General features: G+C 38.5%; 1 protein-coding gene, 1 long non-coding RNA gene and 2 other non-coding genes across 4 annotated transcripts in view; 2 read left to right on the top strand and 2 right to left on the bottom strand.

The window, feature by feature from the left end:
• The window catches only part of MCMDC2 (minichromosome maintenance domain containing 2), a 39,509-nt gene extending 27,017 nt beyond the window's left edge, over positions 1 to 12,492 (top strand). Inside the window, exons 13-14 of the mRNA XM_025922851.2 lie at positions 744 to 853; positions 10,419 to 12,492. Of these exons, the coding sequence (XP_025778636.1) occupies positions 744 to 853; positions 10,419 to 10,585 (277 nt within the window). The 3' untranslated portion in view covers positions 10,586 to 12,492. The remainder of the gene's footprint in view (positions 1 to 743; positions 854 to 10,418) is intronic.
• Positions 12,221 to 16,469, bottom strand: LOC112859622 (uncharacterized). The gene is made up of 4 exons (XR_003223533.2): positions 16,314 to 16,469; positions 13,046 to 13,149; positions 12,705 to 12,772; positions 12,221 to 12,533 (listed from the first exon to the last, which is right to left on the bottom strand). It is a non-coding gene; the product is annotated as an uncharacterized LOC112859622 (long non-coding RNA).
• LOC112859804 (small nucleolar RNA SNORD87) lies at positions 12,847 to 12,935 on the bottom strand. The gene has a single exon (XR_003223541.1). It is a non-coding gene; the product is annotated as a small nucleolar RNA SNORD87 (small nucleolar RNA).
• LOC112859811 (U6 spliceosomal RNA) lies at positions 14,143 to 14,249 on the top strand. The gene has a single exon (XR_003223545.1). It is a non-coding gene; the product is annotated as a U6 spliceosomal RNA (small nuclear RNA).
• Positions 16,470 to 17,073: the final 604 nt, after the last annotated feature.

The following is a 17,073-nucleotide window of genomic DNA, read 5'->3' as shown; positions in this document are numbered from 1 at the left end:
TTTAAATGTTTATTTATTTTTGAGAGGGAGAGAAAGCTAGGGAGTGGCAGAGAGACAGAAGGAGAGAGAGAATCCCAAGCAGGCTCCGTGCTGTCAGTGCAGAGCCCTATGTGGGGCTCGAACTCCCAAACCATGAGATCATGACCTGAGCTGAAATCAAGAGTTGGATGTTTACCTAACTGAGCCATGGAGGCGCCCCTGAGGGAGATTTTTTAGGTAATCAAAGCTTAGTTTAAAAATAAAAGATAAAGGAATGTATTCCCAGTGAACCATAGGAAATGTTCGAAAGAAACTGGACAATAAGTAGCCTGGGATATTGTGGAGAAAATTTAATTATCTGATTGGAGATTGAACTTTAAGGTCTCTTTCAAAACTAAAATTTCAAGATTCTGTGAGGACTTCAAATAGATGAAGAACTGGAAGAAAACACCAAAGGTGACTATAAGAGTTAGTTTTCCTAACTGTATATTGAGGAAGGGGGTGTAGAATCATAAAAATGAAGATAAGCCAGAGCAGATATGAAGTCTGATAATAAGTCAAGATACTTGCTTGTTCTGGCATAGTTTATTGAAGTTGGTAGGAAAAAAATGCTTTGAAAATAAACTAACATTTTTTTTAAAGTAAAAATATGCTGATCTTTAAGGCATGGCTTGTATACACATATAACTTGTTTTATTCCCGCCAAAATATATTTTATCTTTATAATATCAACATATTTGATTAGCATCAATTTTCTTTCTCAGAGTTTCCCTAGCTGAAGCGCATGCTCGACTGAACTTAAGGAATAAAGTGCTTAAAGAAGATGTACTAATTGCAGCCTTATTGTTTGAAACATCTCTCACACTGAAATATGGTAATCTATTATTAATTTGTTAATGATCACTATAAATAACTATATTTAAATATTCTTAGACTGTTAAAATATCTATAAAATTTTATAAATTTTATAGCATTTATAAAATAAAATGTTATAGATATTTTTTAATTTTTTAATTTTTATTTTTTTTAATTTAAATCCAAATTAGTTAACATATAGTGTAATAATGATTTTAGGAATAGAATTTGTGACTCATCACTTACATATAACACCCAGTGCTCATCCCAAAAATGTCCTCCTTAATGCCCCTTGTGCATTTAGCCCAGCTCCCTACTCAACACCCTGCCAGAAACCCTCAGTTTGTTCTCTGTATTTAGGAATCTCTTAATGTCTCTTTGTCTCCCTGTTTTTATATTATTTTTGCTTCCCTTCCCTTATGTTCATCTGTTTTGGATCTTAAATTCCACATATGAATGAAATCATATATTTGTCTTTCTCTGACTTATATTTCACTTAGCATAATACACTCTAGTTCCATCCATGTTGTTGCAACTGGCAAGATTTCATTCTTTTTGATTGCCTAGTAATATTCCATTGTATGCATATATATATATATATATATATATATATATATATATATATATACCACATCTTTATCCATTCATCAGTCAATGGACATTTGGGCTCTTTCCATGCTTTGGCTATTGTTGATAACTATAAATAATATTGTTGCTATATACAGTGGGGTGCGTGTGCCCCTTTGAAACAGCACACCTGTATCCTTTGGATAAATACCTAGTAGTGCAATCGCTAGGTTGTAGGGTAGTTCTATTTTTAGTTTTTTGTGGAACTCCATAGTGTTTTCCAGAGTGGCTGTACCAGTTTGCATTCCCACCAACAGTGCAAAGGGTTCCCCTTTCTCCACATCCTCGCCAACATCTGTCATTGCCTGAGTTGTTAATGTTAGCCATTCTGACAGGTGTGAGGTGGTATCTCATTGTAGTTTTGATTTGTATTTCCTTGATAAGGAGTGATGTTGAGCATTTTTTCATGTGTCTGTTAGCCATCTGGATGTCTTCTTTGGAAAAGTGTCTATTCATGTCTTTTGCCCATTTCTTCACTGGATTATTTGTTTTTTGGGTGTAGAGTTTGAGAAGTTCTTTATAGATTTTGGATACTAACCCTTTATCTGATATGTCATTTGCAAATATCTTCTCCCATTCCGTTGGTTGCCTTTTAGTTTTGCTGATTATTTCCTTTGCAGTGCAGAAGCTTTTTATCTTGATGAGGTCCCAGTAGCTCATTTTTGCTTTTGTTTCCCTTGCCTCCGGAGACATGTCAAGTAAAAAGTTGTTGCGGCCGAGGTCAGAGAGGTTTTTGCCTGCTTTCTCCTTGAGGATTTTGATGGCTTCCTGTCTTACATTTATGACTTTCATCCATTTTGAGTTTGTCTTTGTGTGTGGTGTAAGAAAGTGGTCCAGGTTTATTCTTCTGCATGTCACAGTCCAGCTTTCCTAACACCATTTGTGGAAGAGACAGTCTTTATTCCATTGGATATTCTTTCCTGCTTTATCAAACATTAGTTGGCCATATGTTTGTGGGTCCATTTCTGGGTTCTCTATTCTGTTCCATAGATTTATGTGTCTGTTTTTGTGCCATTAGCATATGGTTTTGTTGATTGCAGCTTTGTAATACAGCTTGAAGTCCACAGTTGTGATGCCTCCAGCTTTGGTTTTCTTTTTCAGGATTGCTTAGGCAATTCAGGGTCTTTCTGGTTCCATACACATTTTAGGATTATTTGTTCTAGCTCTGTGAAGAATGCTGGTGTTATTTTGATAGGGATTGCTAAAATATTATGTATATATTAATTATTATTTTAAAAATTAGTAAATTTTTTAAAGTTTATTTATTTATTTATTTTTGAGAGGAGAGAGAATGAGCACAGGCATGAATGAGGAAGGGGCAGAGAGACAGTCCCAAGCAGGCTGTACACTGTCAGCACACAGTCTGATGCGGGACCCAATCCCACAAACCTTGAGATCATAACCTGGGCTGAAATCTAGCACCCACTGAGCCAAGTGAGCTACCCAGGTGCCCTAGAATAATAAATTTTTGTCAGGTAAGACCTGTTTCAATTTGAACACTTACTAATTCTTTATAGGTAATATAACACGTTCCTTGTTATGCATGATTGCTTGGATTCTGAAACTTTTGCATTGCTTATAGAGTTCTGATAAAACATGTATTAAATACAACATGAAGTGATTCTAAATTTATCTTTCTTTTACTTAAACTTTTTTTTAAATGTTTATTTATTTTTGAGAGAGAGAGAGACAGAACGCAAGTGGGGGAGGAGCAGAGAGCGAGAGAGACACAGAATTTGAAGCAGGCTCCAGGCTCAAAGCTGTCAGCACAGAGCCCAATGCAGGGCTCAAACCCATGAACCATGAGATTATGACCTGAGCCAAAGTCGGATGCTTAACCAACTGAGCCACCAGGTACCCCATAAATTTATCTTCCTTCTACAATAACATGCAATAGGAACACCTGGGTGGCTCAGTCAGTTAATCATCCAACTCTTGATTTTGGCTTAGGTCATAATCTCACAGTTGGTGAAATCAAGCCCCGCCATGGGGCTCTACACTGACAGCATGGAGCCTGCTTGGGATTCTCTCTCTCCCTCTCTTTCTTCCCCTTCCCCTCATGTTCTCTCTCTCTCTCTTTCTCAAAATAAATAAATAAACATAAAATAAATAAAATAACAAGCAGCATTCAATTGTCAAGCAGTCCCCTCAATGCAGTTAAGCACAGAGACAAAGAAAATGTGTTCATTTTGTATCACTGCCTTCCTGAATTGCTAGCTATAATACTATGACTATAGCATTTAATTATTTGAAATGAATTTGAGCTTATTATGGTTTTGCTAATAAAAACATAAAAGGGCTCCTAAAGTAAGAGTAAACAGAGTTATTCTCACAAAGCTCTTGCCGAATTGGATCAGACATTAATTTTCATAAGATACTACAATCCTTGAAGCCAAACTCTGGCTCCAACCTTGGGACTTAAAGGATGTATTAACACTGACTTTTTTGTGTGTATATATTCAGTGCTTAAATTTGCCTTAAATTCAATTTATACAGTAATAACGGTTCACAAAAACTCATTAGAACATTAGAACTTTGTTCTATAATTGTCAAAATCAAACATTATTAACCTGGGATTCATGGATACTTAGAGTTCTCGGGACTTGTGAATCTCTAAATTATATGAAAATATTTACATGTATGTGCTTGACACCTTTTTGCTTAGAGAGATGAATGGTAAGTTTTATAAAGTATGTCTTATAGGGGCACCTGGGTGGCTCAGTCGGTTAAGCGTCCAACTTCGGCTCAGGTCATGATCTCACAGTTCGTGAGTTCGAGCCCCGTGTCGGGCTCTGTGCTGACAGCTCAGAGCCTGGAGCCTGCTTCACATTCTGTGTCTCCCTCTCTCCCTGCCCCTTCCCTGCTCATGCTGTGTCTCTCTCTGTCTCAAAAATAAATAAACATTAAAAAAAAAAATAAAGTATGTCTTATAGGTTCATGATTCCCAGAAAAAGTTAGTTACCATCCCATGTTAGTTTTATGTACCAAAGGAGAAAGACATTGATTCCCAACCAATACTAAATAACAGGAAGGATACAAAAATATTTTTATTTTTAATTTGCTTTATCTTTTACAGGCTTCCTTTTTTAGAGATTTTATTGTTTTTATTTTTTATTTTTTTAAATGTTTATTTTTGATGGGTGGGGAGGGGCAGAGAGGGGACAGAAGATCTGAAGCGAGCTCCCCGCTGAAAGGAGAGAGCCTGTTGTGGAGCTTGAATTCATGAACCAAGAGATCATGACCTGAGCCAAAGTTGGACACTGACTGAGCCACGTAGGCACCCCAGATTTTTTTTTTAATTTTATTTTTTATTTTTTAAAATTTACAGTACAACAATGATTTCAGGAGTAGATTCCTTAATGCTCCTTACCCATGTAGCCCATCCCCCCTCCTACAACCCCTCCAGTAATCCTCAGTTTGTTCCCCATATTTATGAGTCTCTTCTGTTTTGTCCCTCTCCCTGTTTTTATATTATTTTTGTTTCCCTTCCCTTATGTTCATCTGTTTTGCTCTTAAAGTCCCCATATGAGTGAAGTCATATGATTTTTGTCTTTCTCTAATTTCACTTAGCATAATACCCTCCAGTTCCATCCACATAGTTGGAAATGGCAAGGTTTTATTCTTTTTGATTGCCGAGTAATACTCCATTGTGTATGTGTGTATATATATATATGTATGTATATATATATATACCATATCTTCTTTTTTTTTTTTTTTTAATTTTTTTTTTTCAACGTTTATTTATTTTTGGGACACAGAGAGACAGAGCATGAATGGGGGAGGGGCAGAGAGAGAGGGAGACACAGAATCGGAAACAGGCTCCAGGCTCTGAGCCATCAGCCCAGAGCCTGACGCGGGGCTCGAACTCACGGACTGCGAGATCGTGACCTGGCTGAAGTCGGACGCTTAACCGACTGCGCCACCCAGGCGCCCCTATACCATATCTTCTTTATCCATTCATCCATCGATGGACATTTGGACTCTTTCCATCCTTTGGCTATTGTTGATAGTGCTTCTATAAACATGGGGTGCATGTGTCCTTTCAAAACAGCACACCTGTATCCTGTGGATAAATGCCTAGTAGTACAATTGCTGTGTCGTAGGGTAGTTCTATTTTTAGTTTTTTGAGGAACCTCCATACTGTTTCCCAGAGTGGCTACACCAGCTTGCATATCCACCAGATTTTATTTTTTAAAAGTAATCAGGTTTTATTTTTTAAAGTAATCTCTACACCCAATATGGGGCTCAAACTTACACCCAGAGATCAAGAATCACATACTCTACCGACTGAGGCTGCTAGGCGCCCATATCTTTTACATTCTTATTATTTGTATTTAAAAGCATACTTGATAAAATCTAACACACATTTTTTATGTACCATAACAAAAAAATTCTGCCAATTTTATTATGACATGCTATCAAAATTAAAATATAATTAGATTTCAATAAGAAGACAAAAATTTGTGTCTTTGAATTTAGAAACTATACTATTTATTATTAAGGACCCCTATGGTAGAATATGGCTATTTTCACTTGGTAACTATTTTGTCAAGACTTTCGTGAAGTATTTAAGAAAGCATCTGTTGAGGAATATAAAACTAAATGAAGATTTTTTTTCCTTTAGTTATTTTTTATTTTCATAATGAATTTCAGTTAGGTATCTTGATTTTTAAGTCTTAAACAAAACAATATTAAGAGATCCTTAAATGTTGGAGCACCTGGGTGGCTCAGTCAGTTAAGCATCTGACTTCAGCTCAGGTCATGATCTCGCAGTTTGTGGGTTCCAGCCCCACGTGGGGCACTGTGTTGACAGCTCAGAGCCTGGAGCCTGCTTTAGATTCTGTCTCCCTTTCTCTTTGCCCCTCCCTTGCTCATGCTCTGTCTCTGTCTCTCTCTCAAAAATAAATAAACGCTAAAAAAAAAAAAAAAAAAAAAAAAAAAGAGCTCCTTAAGTGTTATTTCAGTTACAGCAGGAAATTGGAAACAAGAAAAAAAAGAAGAAAAAAACATAGCAAGAAATTGATCCCTACTCAGGGACATTTTTCTTGGATGCAAAAAACAATAGGTTGTGCTCATGAACTAGATTTAGAAGTTGGGGCAGAGGGCATAGGGAAAAATTAAACTCCCAATTTTCTGCCTTGAGCAACTGAGTGGACCATGATGCCATTTACCACAACTGGGAACAAAGAGAAAAAGGGTTGGGAGAAAAACCAAATTATAAATAGATATGTTTGAGACATCCTACAGAGATACCTTTAGATTGATACAAGAATCTGGAGTTTAGGTAAGCGTTCTAATTTAGAAATTTAATTTGGGAACCATCAGCCCAAAGATGGTACTCATAGCCATGGAATGGATGAAATTACCTGAAATTACCTAGATTGAGATTATACAGAGAACTCCAGGACTGCCCTTGAAGAATTCCAATATTTAGAAATGGGGTTGAGGAGGGGGAACAAACAGAGGAGAATGAGAAGCTGCAGCTACAATGTAGTAAGAAAATCAAGTGTAGTTATAGAAACAAGACAGTTTAAGATTAGATTTTACAGAATTAGGGGAAGATCAAAGCAATAAAATCCTTAAAAAGGTGAGAGGGGATGGGATCCAGAGCACATGTGAAGATATTGGTTTCTAATGAAAGAAGTCACTTCATTATATAGGAGGGAAGACAAATGGATACAGAATCAGGTCTGTATCCATTTGATCATACACTCTACACAAGGTCATCAGCTAAAAGCAAAAGGTTTGAGGAGAGAAGAATGGAATGTCATAGTCATGGGGGCAGGAGGCAGAAGAACATTTGTCTTAGACTCAGCAGGGTTGTCTGGCAGGCAGTGGGCATCCATTTGAGGTTTCTGTGATTCATTTAAAGTGAAACCAAGAGATGCCAATTATATGATTTTCTGCCTAGCAGCCTGAGTGCAGGCATAAAGTAAATTGTTGGGTTCATGCAGAGTTGAGGTTTTTATAGGCGACTGTGATAGAGTGTTGCAGAGGGGTAAGGGAGTGGGGACACTGGCTTGGGATAGATTCTTAAATAGGTTAAAAGAAGGAAGTGAATTGAAGGAAGCCACTTGGAGGTCTTGGGATAGAAGCTGGAAGTATAAGAGGGAAGGGGGATTTGAACTAATGGTTTTGAAGTAAGTTTTTGGTAATGTCAGTTTCCTGTGATTTTCCTATGTGTGGTGGAGGTAGAGGAAAAACTCCAGAGAGGTCTGGAATTAAGAGGGTCATTCACATGGAAATCACTGAATGGCAGGTATTAGGGAATAGAGGAATATTGTGAGCCACGTGCTGAGAACTGGTTGACTTCACCAAGGAAGAGAAAGAGTAGTAAGCCCAAATGGCACTGGGCATCAGCAGAGAGATTTTTATTAAGAGGAAAGCAGGGACAAGAATGGTCTGGTAGCAGCAAAGGGGCAGCAAGTTAGTCACTGTCTCTGTCTTGTGTTACTAAGGTATGAGTGGTGTTTTGAGAAAAAGCAGCTTCACTTTAGAGAGCCACAGGGAAAGCAGTGTTCTCAAGGAACAGTAAGGATTCAGGTAAGATACAGGGAATGGTAAAGGGAGCAGTCACGGCAGTCTGAGACTATGTTAAGTGCATACTGATAACAGACGGCTCTAGGAAGGTAGGCACTGTCTGCTTGGCTAGCAACTGTACTCCTGGCCAGTCACATGTATGTACTCATTCAATGAATCAACAATGAAACAGAATTTAAGAGCTTAACTCCTAAAGTGGTAGTCAAAAAGTTTGTTTAAGTTGTGGTAAAATATACGTAACATTCACCATCTTAACGATTTTTAAGTGTATAGTTCAGTGGTGTTAAATACGTTTACACTGTTGCCACCATCCATCTCTATAAACCTTTCATTTTTTTCTGTACCCATTAAACAATAACTCCCCAATCTCTCCTCCCTTCCTCCAGTCCCTGGCAACCACCATTCTTTCTATTTTTATAAATTTGACTTCTCCATGTATCTCATATAAGTCTAATCATATGTGTTTATGTTATGGCTCACTTCACTTCATATAATGTCCCCAAAGGTTTATTGATGTGGTAGTATGCATTAGAATTTCCTTCTTGTTCAAGATTGAATATTCTATTCCATTGTATGTATGTGTACACACGTACACACACACACACCATTTTGTTTATTCATTCACCCAACAATGGACCTTAGATTGCTTGCACCTTTGGCTATTGTGAATAATGCTATGAACAGGAGTATATGCTTACTTACCTCTTTGAGACCTTGTTTTAAATTATTTTGGGTATGTATCCATAAATGAAATCCCTGGATCATGTAATTTTTTGAATAAACTGCTACTGTTTTCCATAAGGGTTGCACCATTTTACATTCTCACCAACAGTGCACAAGGGTACATTTTCTTCATATCCTTGCCAACATTTGCTTGATAGTAGCCATCCTTATGGGTGTAAGATGGTATTTCACACCATTTACCTAGTGATTAGTGATGTTGACCATCATTCATGTGCCTATCTTCTTTGGAGAAATGTCCGTTTCTCCTTTGCCGATTTTTGAATTGGGTTATTTTCTTGTTCAGTTGTAGATCCTGTATCAGATACAATTTGCAAGTATTTTCTCCCATTCCATGGGTTGCCTTTTCACTCTTCATTGTAGTATTTGACACACCAGTTTATTCTGATGTGGTTTAACTTATCGATTTCCTCTTGTTGCCTGTGCTTTAGTGTTATAACACTAGAAATCTAGTGTTACATAAATTCTAGAAATCACTGCCAAATCCAATGTCATGAAGCATTTCCCCAATTTTTTGTTTTTCTTAGTTCTTATGCTTAGGTCTATAAGGGACCAACTTCATTTTTTTTTCTTATGGGTATTGTTTTTTCAGTACCATTTGTTGGAAACTGTCCTTTCCCCATTGGTCTTGGCACTCTTAAAGCATAAATCATTTAACCATGTATTTGAGGGATTATTTCCAGGCTATTCAATTCCATAGGTTTATGTCTTTTTGTCAGTGGTTCTGAATAATTGAGATTACAATGGTGTCTTTATCCTCAGTCATCCACATAACCTTTATCAAAGTGTTTCCCTACCTTCTAATACCTTCTCTCCCTACTTCTTCCACCTCCTCACAGCACTATTCAGGTTCAAAACTCTAAATGACTAGGTCAACAGCTAACAAAGTTCTAGTTTCTACACTTAAAAAAATGTTATTTTTGAGAGAGAATAGGAGCTGGGGAGGGGCAGAGAAGGTGGAGGGGACAGGATTTTAAGTGGGCTCTGCACCGACAGCAGTGACCCCAACACTGGGCTCGAACTCATTAACTGTGAGATCGTGACCTGAACCAAGGCTGGACACTAAACCAAGCCACCCATGTGCCCCTCTAGTTTCCATGTTTTAAAACGTAGTATTTTTTCTTGGCTCTGGTAAGTCTGTGTATATACTGAAACTATTTCATGAGTCTCAAAAACAGATCAGTTTTAAATGATTATTGAAATATTTTATTAAATAGGTCAGAACTTAAAAACTCTTACTGGGGGGGCCTGGGTGGCTCAGTAGATTGAGCATCCTTTTTTAAAGTTTGTTTATTTGAGAGTGGGGGAGGGGCAGAGAGCGAATCCCAAGCAGGCTCAGTGCTGTCAGCGCAGAGCCTGACATGGGGCTCAATTCCATAAACCATGAGATCATGACCTGAGCCAAGATGAAGAGTCAGATGCTTAACCAACTGAATCCCACAGGTGCCCCAATCATCTGATTCTGCATTTCAGCTCAGGTCATGATCCCAGGGTCGTGGGCTCAAGACCCACAGCAGGCTCTGTGCAGAGTGTAGAGCACGGTTGGGATTCTCTCTCCCTCTGCCCCTTTCCCCAGCTTGCACTCTATAAAACAAAACAAACTCATACTACTTTGCTGAAAATGTGATTTCACATTTAGCATTTTAAGGACTTCTCATTTACACTTTTTTCCTTAGGGGCCACTGTATTTTGTGTTGCTCCAAATGCAGTATTTCCATTTGAATTGTATAATGAAGAATATTTGGAGCAAAGGGATATCTATTTGAATCAATGCCAACAGCAGCTCCAACAGTTTATTGCCACATATGGACCTGGGACAGCTATTTTCACTAGTGATGAATAGGCAATGAGGAAAATCATTTTCTTCACTCATATTTAAGCAGTGGAAAGGTGTGATTCTGAAGTAATGCTTCAGGTAATACTATGTATGGTAGTACATTAGAAGGCTATCTTAAAAATATGAAAGGTCTCATTATTAAAAATCTGGTCGGGGGACGTGGGTGGCCCAGTTGGTTAAGCGTCCGACTTCAGCTCAGGTCATGTTCTCACGGTTCGTGGGTTCGAGCCCCGCATTGGGCTCTGTGCTGACAGTTCAGAGCTTGCTTCAGATTCTGTGTCTCCCTCTCTGCCCCTCCCCTGCTCATTCTCTCAAAGAATAAATAAACATTAAAAAAATAAAAAAAAGAATCTGGAAACTAAGCAATGTTTAAAAACGGTCACTTTTATGTAGTTCTACTTGTCACAAGATGGCAAGAACAGTTTAAATGAGAATATTTACCTAAAAATAAATCATTTTTCTTGCACCTGTGAACCTGACAAATGGAGTAAATAACAGCAACAAAGAAGCAGAAGCCTCCAATTTAAGGACATTTCCTACTTCATTACTTTTTATGCCCATTATATAGTTTTGGAAGCCCTAATTATGAATTCAGGGAAAGCTTGGAAATTTTCCATTTTTTAAAGCCAGGTTAAATGAAAAAAAGTAATTTATAACAAATCAAGGGGTAAGAATTGGCTCCTTGAACCTAACTGGTTACAAGAAAGGCACCAAAAGGCAAACCCAATTTGCAAACCATCTTCATTTTTGGAGGGAAGAGATCTATTCTGAAAAGGTGTGTGTGGGGAAAGAGAAAATGTATTTAACTTGTAAAATCCCCAAATCCTTTTCATTTTTCAAAGGTTTAATATGTTAATTTTTAAAATGTTTTTGAGAGAACAGTGTGAGGGAGGGCCAGAGAAAGGAGACCCAAAATCTGGAGCAGACTCCAAGGCCCAAATGGGGCCTGAATATACCAACCAGGAGATCCTGACCTGAGCCAAAGTTGGACACTTAAAGCAGTTGAGCCACCCAGGTGTCCCAATAAGTTAATTATAAAAAAAATAAGATACTACCATGCCGATTCTTTAGAAACTGGCACTTTATGGAGCTAAACCATAAAGGTTGACAGCTCTCTATAGGCCTTTGACAAATCATTCCTACTCATTCAACAGTATTTACTGAATATTCACTAGTTTCAGAGACTTGTGTTACTTTTTCAGAATGCAAAGCTAGTTTTTTTTGTTTTTGTCTTTTAAGCTTTTATGTATTTTTTGAGAGTGTGGGAGAGAATCCCAAGCAGGCTTCATGCTCAGTGTGGACATGGGGCTGGGCTCCATTTCATGACCTGAGCCGAAATGGAGTCAGCAAAGCCAGTTTTTAAAAACAATTTACATATTACAGTTCTAGAATTCTAGACTTGCCATAATGAAATTATAACCTAGATAAAAGCACTCAACAGGGGAAAAGCAAGATTTAGCTAAGTTCAAGTCTTCAGAGTTAAGAATTCAGCTTTAGAATTCCTATAAATTCTAAGTCCTGGTTGGAATGGACTGTCCAGTCACTATTTCCCTTAATATGACATGTTATTATTTGTACTAAGATCACAATTTTTTTTGTTCAAAGGCAAAAGCAAAGAATAAGATTAAAACTTAAACTATGTAGGTCACAGGTGAAATCTTTATTTGTAAGGGATAATTCGTTAAGGTGTTTAGGAGATTCCAAATACTTATTTATTGATAAAGAACATACTTTCTTAAAGTATGCTAAAAACAAATCTGACTAGTAATTATGGAACTGGAGATGTTTAAACACTCGATATATTTTAAAGATAGCAGACTTTACTGCCCAACAGTTAAAAGTATTCAAGCATGTATTTCTCTACATAACTTATTGTGAGGTGATCAATGTTAAATAAAGTATTTATTCATGTCTTCTTGACCAATTCTTCATTCTTCCTTCCAACTGCATGCCTCTGGGGAAAAAAATCAGAAACCAACAATGAAAATCACTCCATAGTCAAAATCAAAGGAAATCAGACTTCTGACAACACACACACAGGCAACTTAACAGGATATGGCCCTAAGCCTTTGGAGTTTCAGATACTTTTGAATTATTATTAGCTGTGATTGCCAGAATTACTTACCGAGGCAATGAAGAATTTTTAACCACAACAGTTATGGACTTGGACATTCATCTGCAGCTACCTACATGCTGAAAAGAACATATAACCCATTTTAATGAAAAATTGCATTATACTTGAGTAATTCACATAAACAATATACATAACTGGCATCTCAGTCTTCAAATTATTTCTTCAAAGAAACCCTCAGCTGGGTAAACGGCAAAAAGTAATTGAAGTCATCATTGTGCCAGTTACTAAACCTATCTAGGTCAAAAACCTACTAAATGTTTTTGGTACTGCTTTTCATAGGCAGTACCATAAATACATAACAAAGCACAGTGTTTAACATTAAGTTTTGGTACCTCATTACATGCAGTTGTGCTCCTAGTGGTTTTATCACAGCCATCCTCAGATGTTTTTGGAAAACATCACAACGTTCATCTTCAACTCATAGGCTCTGTTGTACCTAGAAATCAAAATATTTCATTGTGAATTCTCATTTGTACTTGCCATCTGTTTGGCATCTTATATGCAGGAATGGTCCAGTAAGACTTTTTCATTCTCATCAGGAGCCATAAACATTTTACTTACAACCTTTCTGACTCCCATCTAACTTTTTATAAAAACTACTAACATTTGAGGCCATATACTGGAATAATTTTGTTATTTAACACATCTCTCATGGAATGAAGTACTTTCTGCTTAGTTCTACTTTTTTTGGTAGTCCAAACGGATAACCCCAAAATTTAGAACCTCTGTAATGGCTTGAACAGATTAGTACTTTTGACTGTTTAGGCCCTAATAATTCTATAAATGATCTTTCCAAGCTGGAAATGGGTTTATTAGCATGGATAGGAAAAATTGTGGCTATATATAGGATGTTCTTTACTGTGGCAGTATCGATGTTAGGACATGATGGTCCTAATGAGTACCTAGCCATTGCTTTTCTGTCTCAGAGCTTGACAAGGATGAGATGAGTCAGGTTAAAGGTTAGATGTATAAAAACAAGTGTGTAGACCTCCAACTAAAGCATCACAATGGCAAATCTAATGTAGTTTTAGAGCAGATACATTATGTTGACATCATTATTGGATAGTCTTGTAGAATTAAGTCCCAGGTCGCCTGAAAGCACACTTAGGTAGTGCAAAGAATGGCCAGGGCCACAGATCATCTCTTACAGCACCCCAGGAGGGTAAATCATTGAACCAGACAGCTACTGGAAATGATTTATGAAGACACATCAAATGTTGTACCCTGCAAAACAATTTATCATTTTCAAGTCTGGAAATAATTTCACATCGTCAATATTAGGAACACAAACTATTAGTTATGAATAATACCAACTTGGAAAGTTTCAGTGTAATGAGATTCATGGGAACTACTGACAACTATATGCATAATCTCATTTGTGTAAATCCTACAAGAATGTTTAGTGATACATATTTGTAACAAAACTGCTGTGCCTGCTTCGGCAGCACATATACTAAAATTGGAACGATACAGAGAAGATTAGCATGGCCCCTGCGCAAGGATGACACGCAAATTCGTGAAGTGTTCCATATTTTTGAGGATGTGGAGAAACGGGAACCCTCTTGCACTGTTGGTGGGAATGCAAATTGGTGCAGCCACTCTGGAAAAGCGTGGAGGTTCCTCAAAAAATTAAAAATAGACCTACCCTATGACCCAGCAATAGCACTGCTAGGAATTTACCCAAGGGATACAGGAGTACTGATGCATAAGGGCACTTGTACCCCAATGTTTATAGCAGCACTCTCAACAATAGCCAAATTATGGAAAGAGCCTAAATGTCCATCAACTGATGAATGGATAAAGAAATTGTGGTTTATATACACAATGGAGTACTACGTGGCAATGAGAAAGAATGAAATATGGCCCTTTGTAGCAACATGGATGGAACTGGAGAGTGTGATGCTAAGTGAAATAAGCCATACAGAGAAAGACAGATACCGTATGTTTTCACTCTTAGGTGGATCCTGAGAAACTTAACAGAAACCCATGGGGGAGGGGAAGGAAAAAAAAAAAAGAGGTTAGAGTGGAAGAGAGCCAAAGCATAAGAGACTCTTAAAAAATGAGAATAAACTGAGGGTTGATGGGGGGTGGGAGGGAGGAGAGGGTGGGTGATGGGTATTGAGGAGGGCACTTTTTGGGATGAGCACTGGGTGTTGCATGAAAACCAATTTGACAATAAATTTCATATATTGAAAAAAAAATATTAAAAAAATAAAAATAAATAAATAAATAAATAAAACTGCTATCCTTCCCACTCAGCTCAAAAAGCTAAGAGCCAGGATATAAAATCCCAGATGAGAGGCACCTCAGGAGTTATGAAGATAGGTTGAAGGCAGGAGTTATGTGATAGGTAAAGAATTAGATGCTAGAGTAATGAGAAAAATCACAGTTCTTAAATGGTGTGGTGGGCTCCGTATTTATTATGCTTCAGGATTTACCTGTTATCAGTATTTTTACCAAAAATTTGGTTTTAAAACCCCCAGTATTTAGCAATAAAAGTAGGATTGATGCCACTTATGCCTCAAAATAAAGATGACTAATACCAAATGTAAACTATTTTTAGCCATCAAATGCCCTGGTGGCAGCAACATATTTGGGAGGAGGTAACAACAAAAAAGCCCGACACAGGATTATACCGTTTCATCGATGAGGTATTAATACCATTTTAAAGTATTTAAGTAATCTCTATATCCAAAGTGGAGCTCAAACTGACAACCCCCACCCCAAGATCCTCCAACTGAGCCAGCCAGGCGCCCCAATAACTTGTTTTTGAATAGGCAACACGTTCTTCCAGCCTCCCAGCTGTTGACCAGTTTCTTCAGTATTATGTCCAGAAATACACATCTCTATATAAGTGCAAGCATCTAAGGGTAGAGCAGGCATTTATGGCTTAGGGAAGTTCTAAACAGTACATACTGTTCTCCCAACTTCAAAACATCACGTTTTTAGAAGATATTTACAAAGGAAGATTCACAAACACATGCGACAAGTCACTGTCCTAAGTCGCTACCTGAACTGTTACTAAACTGATAACAATTTTAAAAGCCAATCACAAACTACAGTTAAGTAAAGGTTGTCTTTAATATCCTAGAGATAATGCCTTTCCCCTTTTATAAAATGCTTGCGTACTACGAATAAATAAGTCGCCCACTAAGGGACCCTAAAACCGTCTAGGCTGCACACAAGGCTTTGCTGGGGATACAAAATTGCTCCGAAGGAGGCCCCGGCGTACACCAAAACCACGCGCCATACCTTCCAGCCGCCTCGAAACCACCTCAATCTGAGAAGGCCCTTTATTAATTTTTGACTTCAGAACAGTCGAAACGGGCGTTTACTTAAAAAAAGGGTCAGTAAAGACTCGCGGCTGGTTACTTAAAAAATGCGACAGAGCCAATAACCCAGGACGCTCTGGGTGGCAGAAGGGGAAGGCTGCCTCCCGGGCCGACCTCGCGGCCATGCCGCTTACTCGGTTGCGCTCGGCAAGGTCGGAGGCCCTTTACACGGGGGCCCCAGGGCAGAGACCAGAGGCGGGCCTGGGTTCCGGCAACGAGTCGGGTTCCCGGTAGTAACAGGTTGAACTAAGACCGCAAGGACTCCCACCTCGAAGGACCCAGCGACTGGTCCGCTGGCGCTGCCGCCCGGTCCGCATGACTGACCAAGCTTCGCAAGCCCTCCTCCGTCGACAGCCGCGCGGAAAAGAAAGCACAGCTTCTTCCGTTGGGCTTTTGGGGCTCCGGGCCCCTCCCCTTCCGGGCCCTGGCCCCGCCTCCGACAGGGGAGCGTGTGTCTGGCGGCGGAGTCAGTGCTAAGCACCAGGGCGGTCGTTGGGGCTGCATTCTCAACGTCTCGGTGGCGCTACCCTGAGATCTGCGTTTCTCCGACTGCGGTGGAGTGCTACACCGTAAGTTCATATTGAAGGGAACTTTTGGAGGCTTTCAAGGCTCATTGAGGAGCTATTTCACCCAGAGCTATTTCACCGAGTATGCAAACGTGTAGTCTGTCAGTTTGTAATGGACCCAAAAGAGCGGGAAATATTCCAAAAAGGAAGGGTCTCCCATTCCCAGTACTATATATTTGCTTAGTCTTCTACTCCCCCACGTAGTTCAGTGCTTAAAAAAACTGGTGGTATTGGACATCCCAATTTAGAATAAGGGTATCTGGAATCGACCCCATCAAACACATAGAAGAACCATTTGCCACAAAAAAAGCTGTTATATCTCCCTCATAACAATAGCTACTGCTGCTGTTTTTGTTGATAATAATTATAGAGCATTTAAAAAAAAGCATTCGTAAAACAGTCACCCGCTTTGTTTATGAACATGTTCTAATTTGCTATTGATTTTTTATTTTTGTGTTGTTT

The sequence above is a fragment of the Puma concolor genome, chromosome F2 (genome assembly GCF_028749965.1).
Source record: "Puma concolor isolate L17-30 chromosome F2, mPumCon1.1.hap2, whole genome shotgun sequence".
In the NCBI taxonomy this organism is placed as follows: domain Eukaryota; kingdom Metazoa; phylum Chordata; class Mammalia; order Carnivora; family Felidae; genus Puma; species Puma concolor.
The sequence above is the reverse complement of the archived record's forward strand: the minus strand, read 5'-3'. Positions and strand labels throughout refer to the sequence as shown.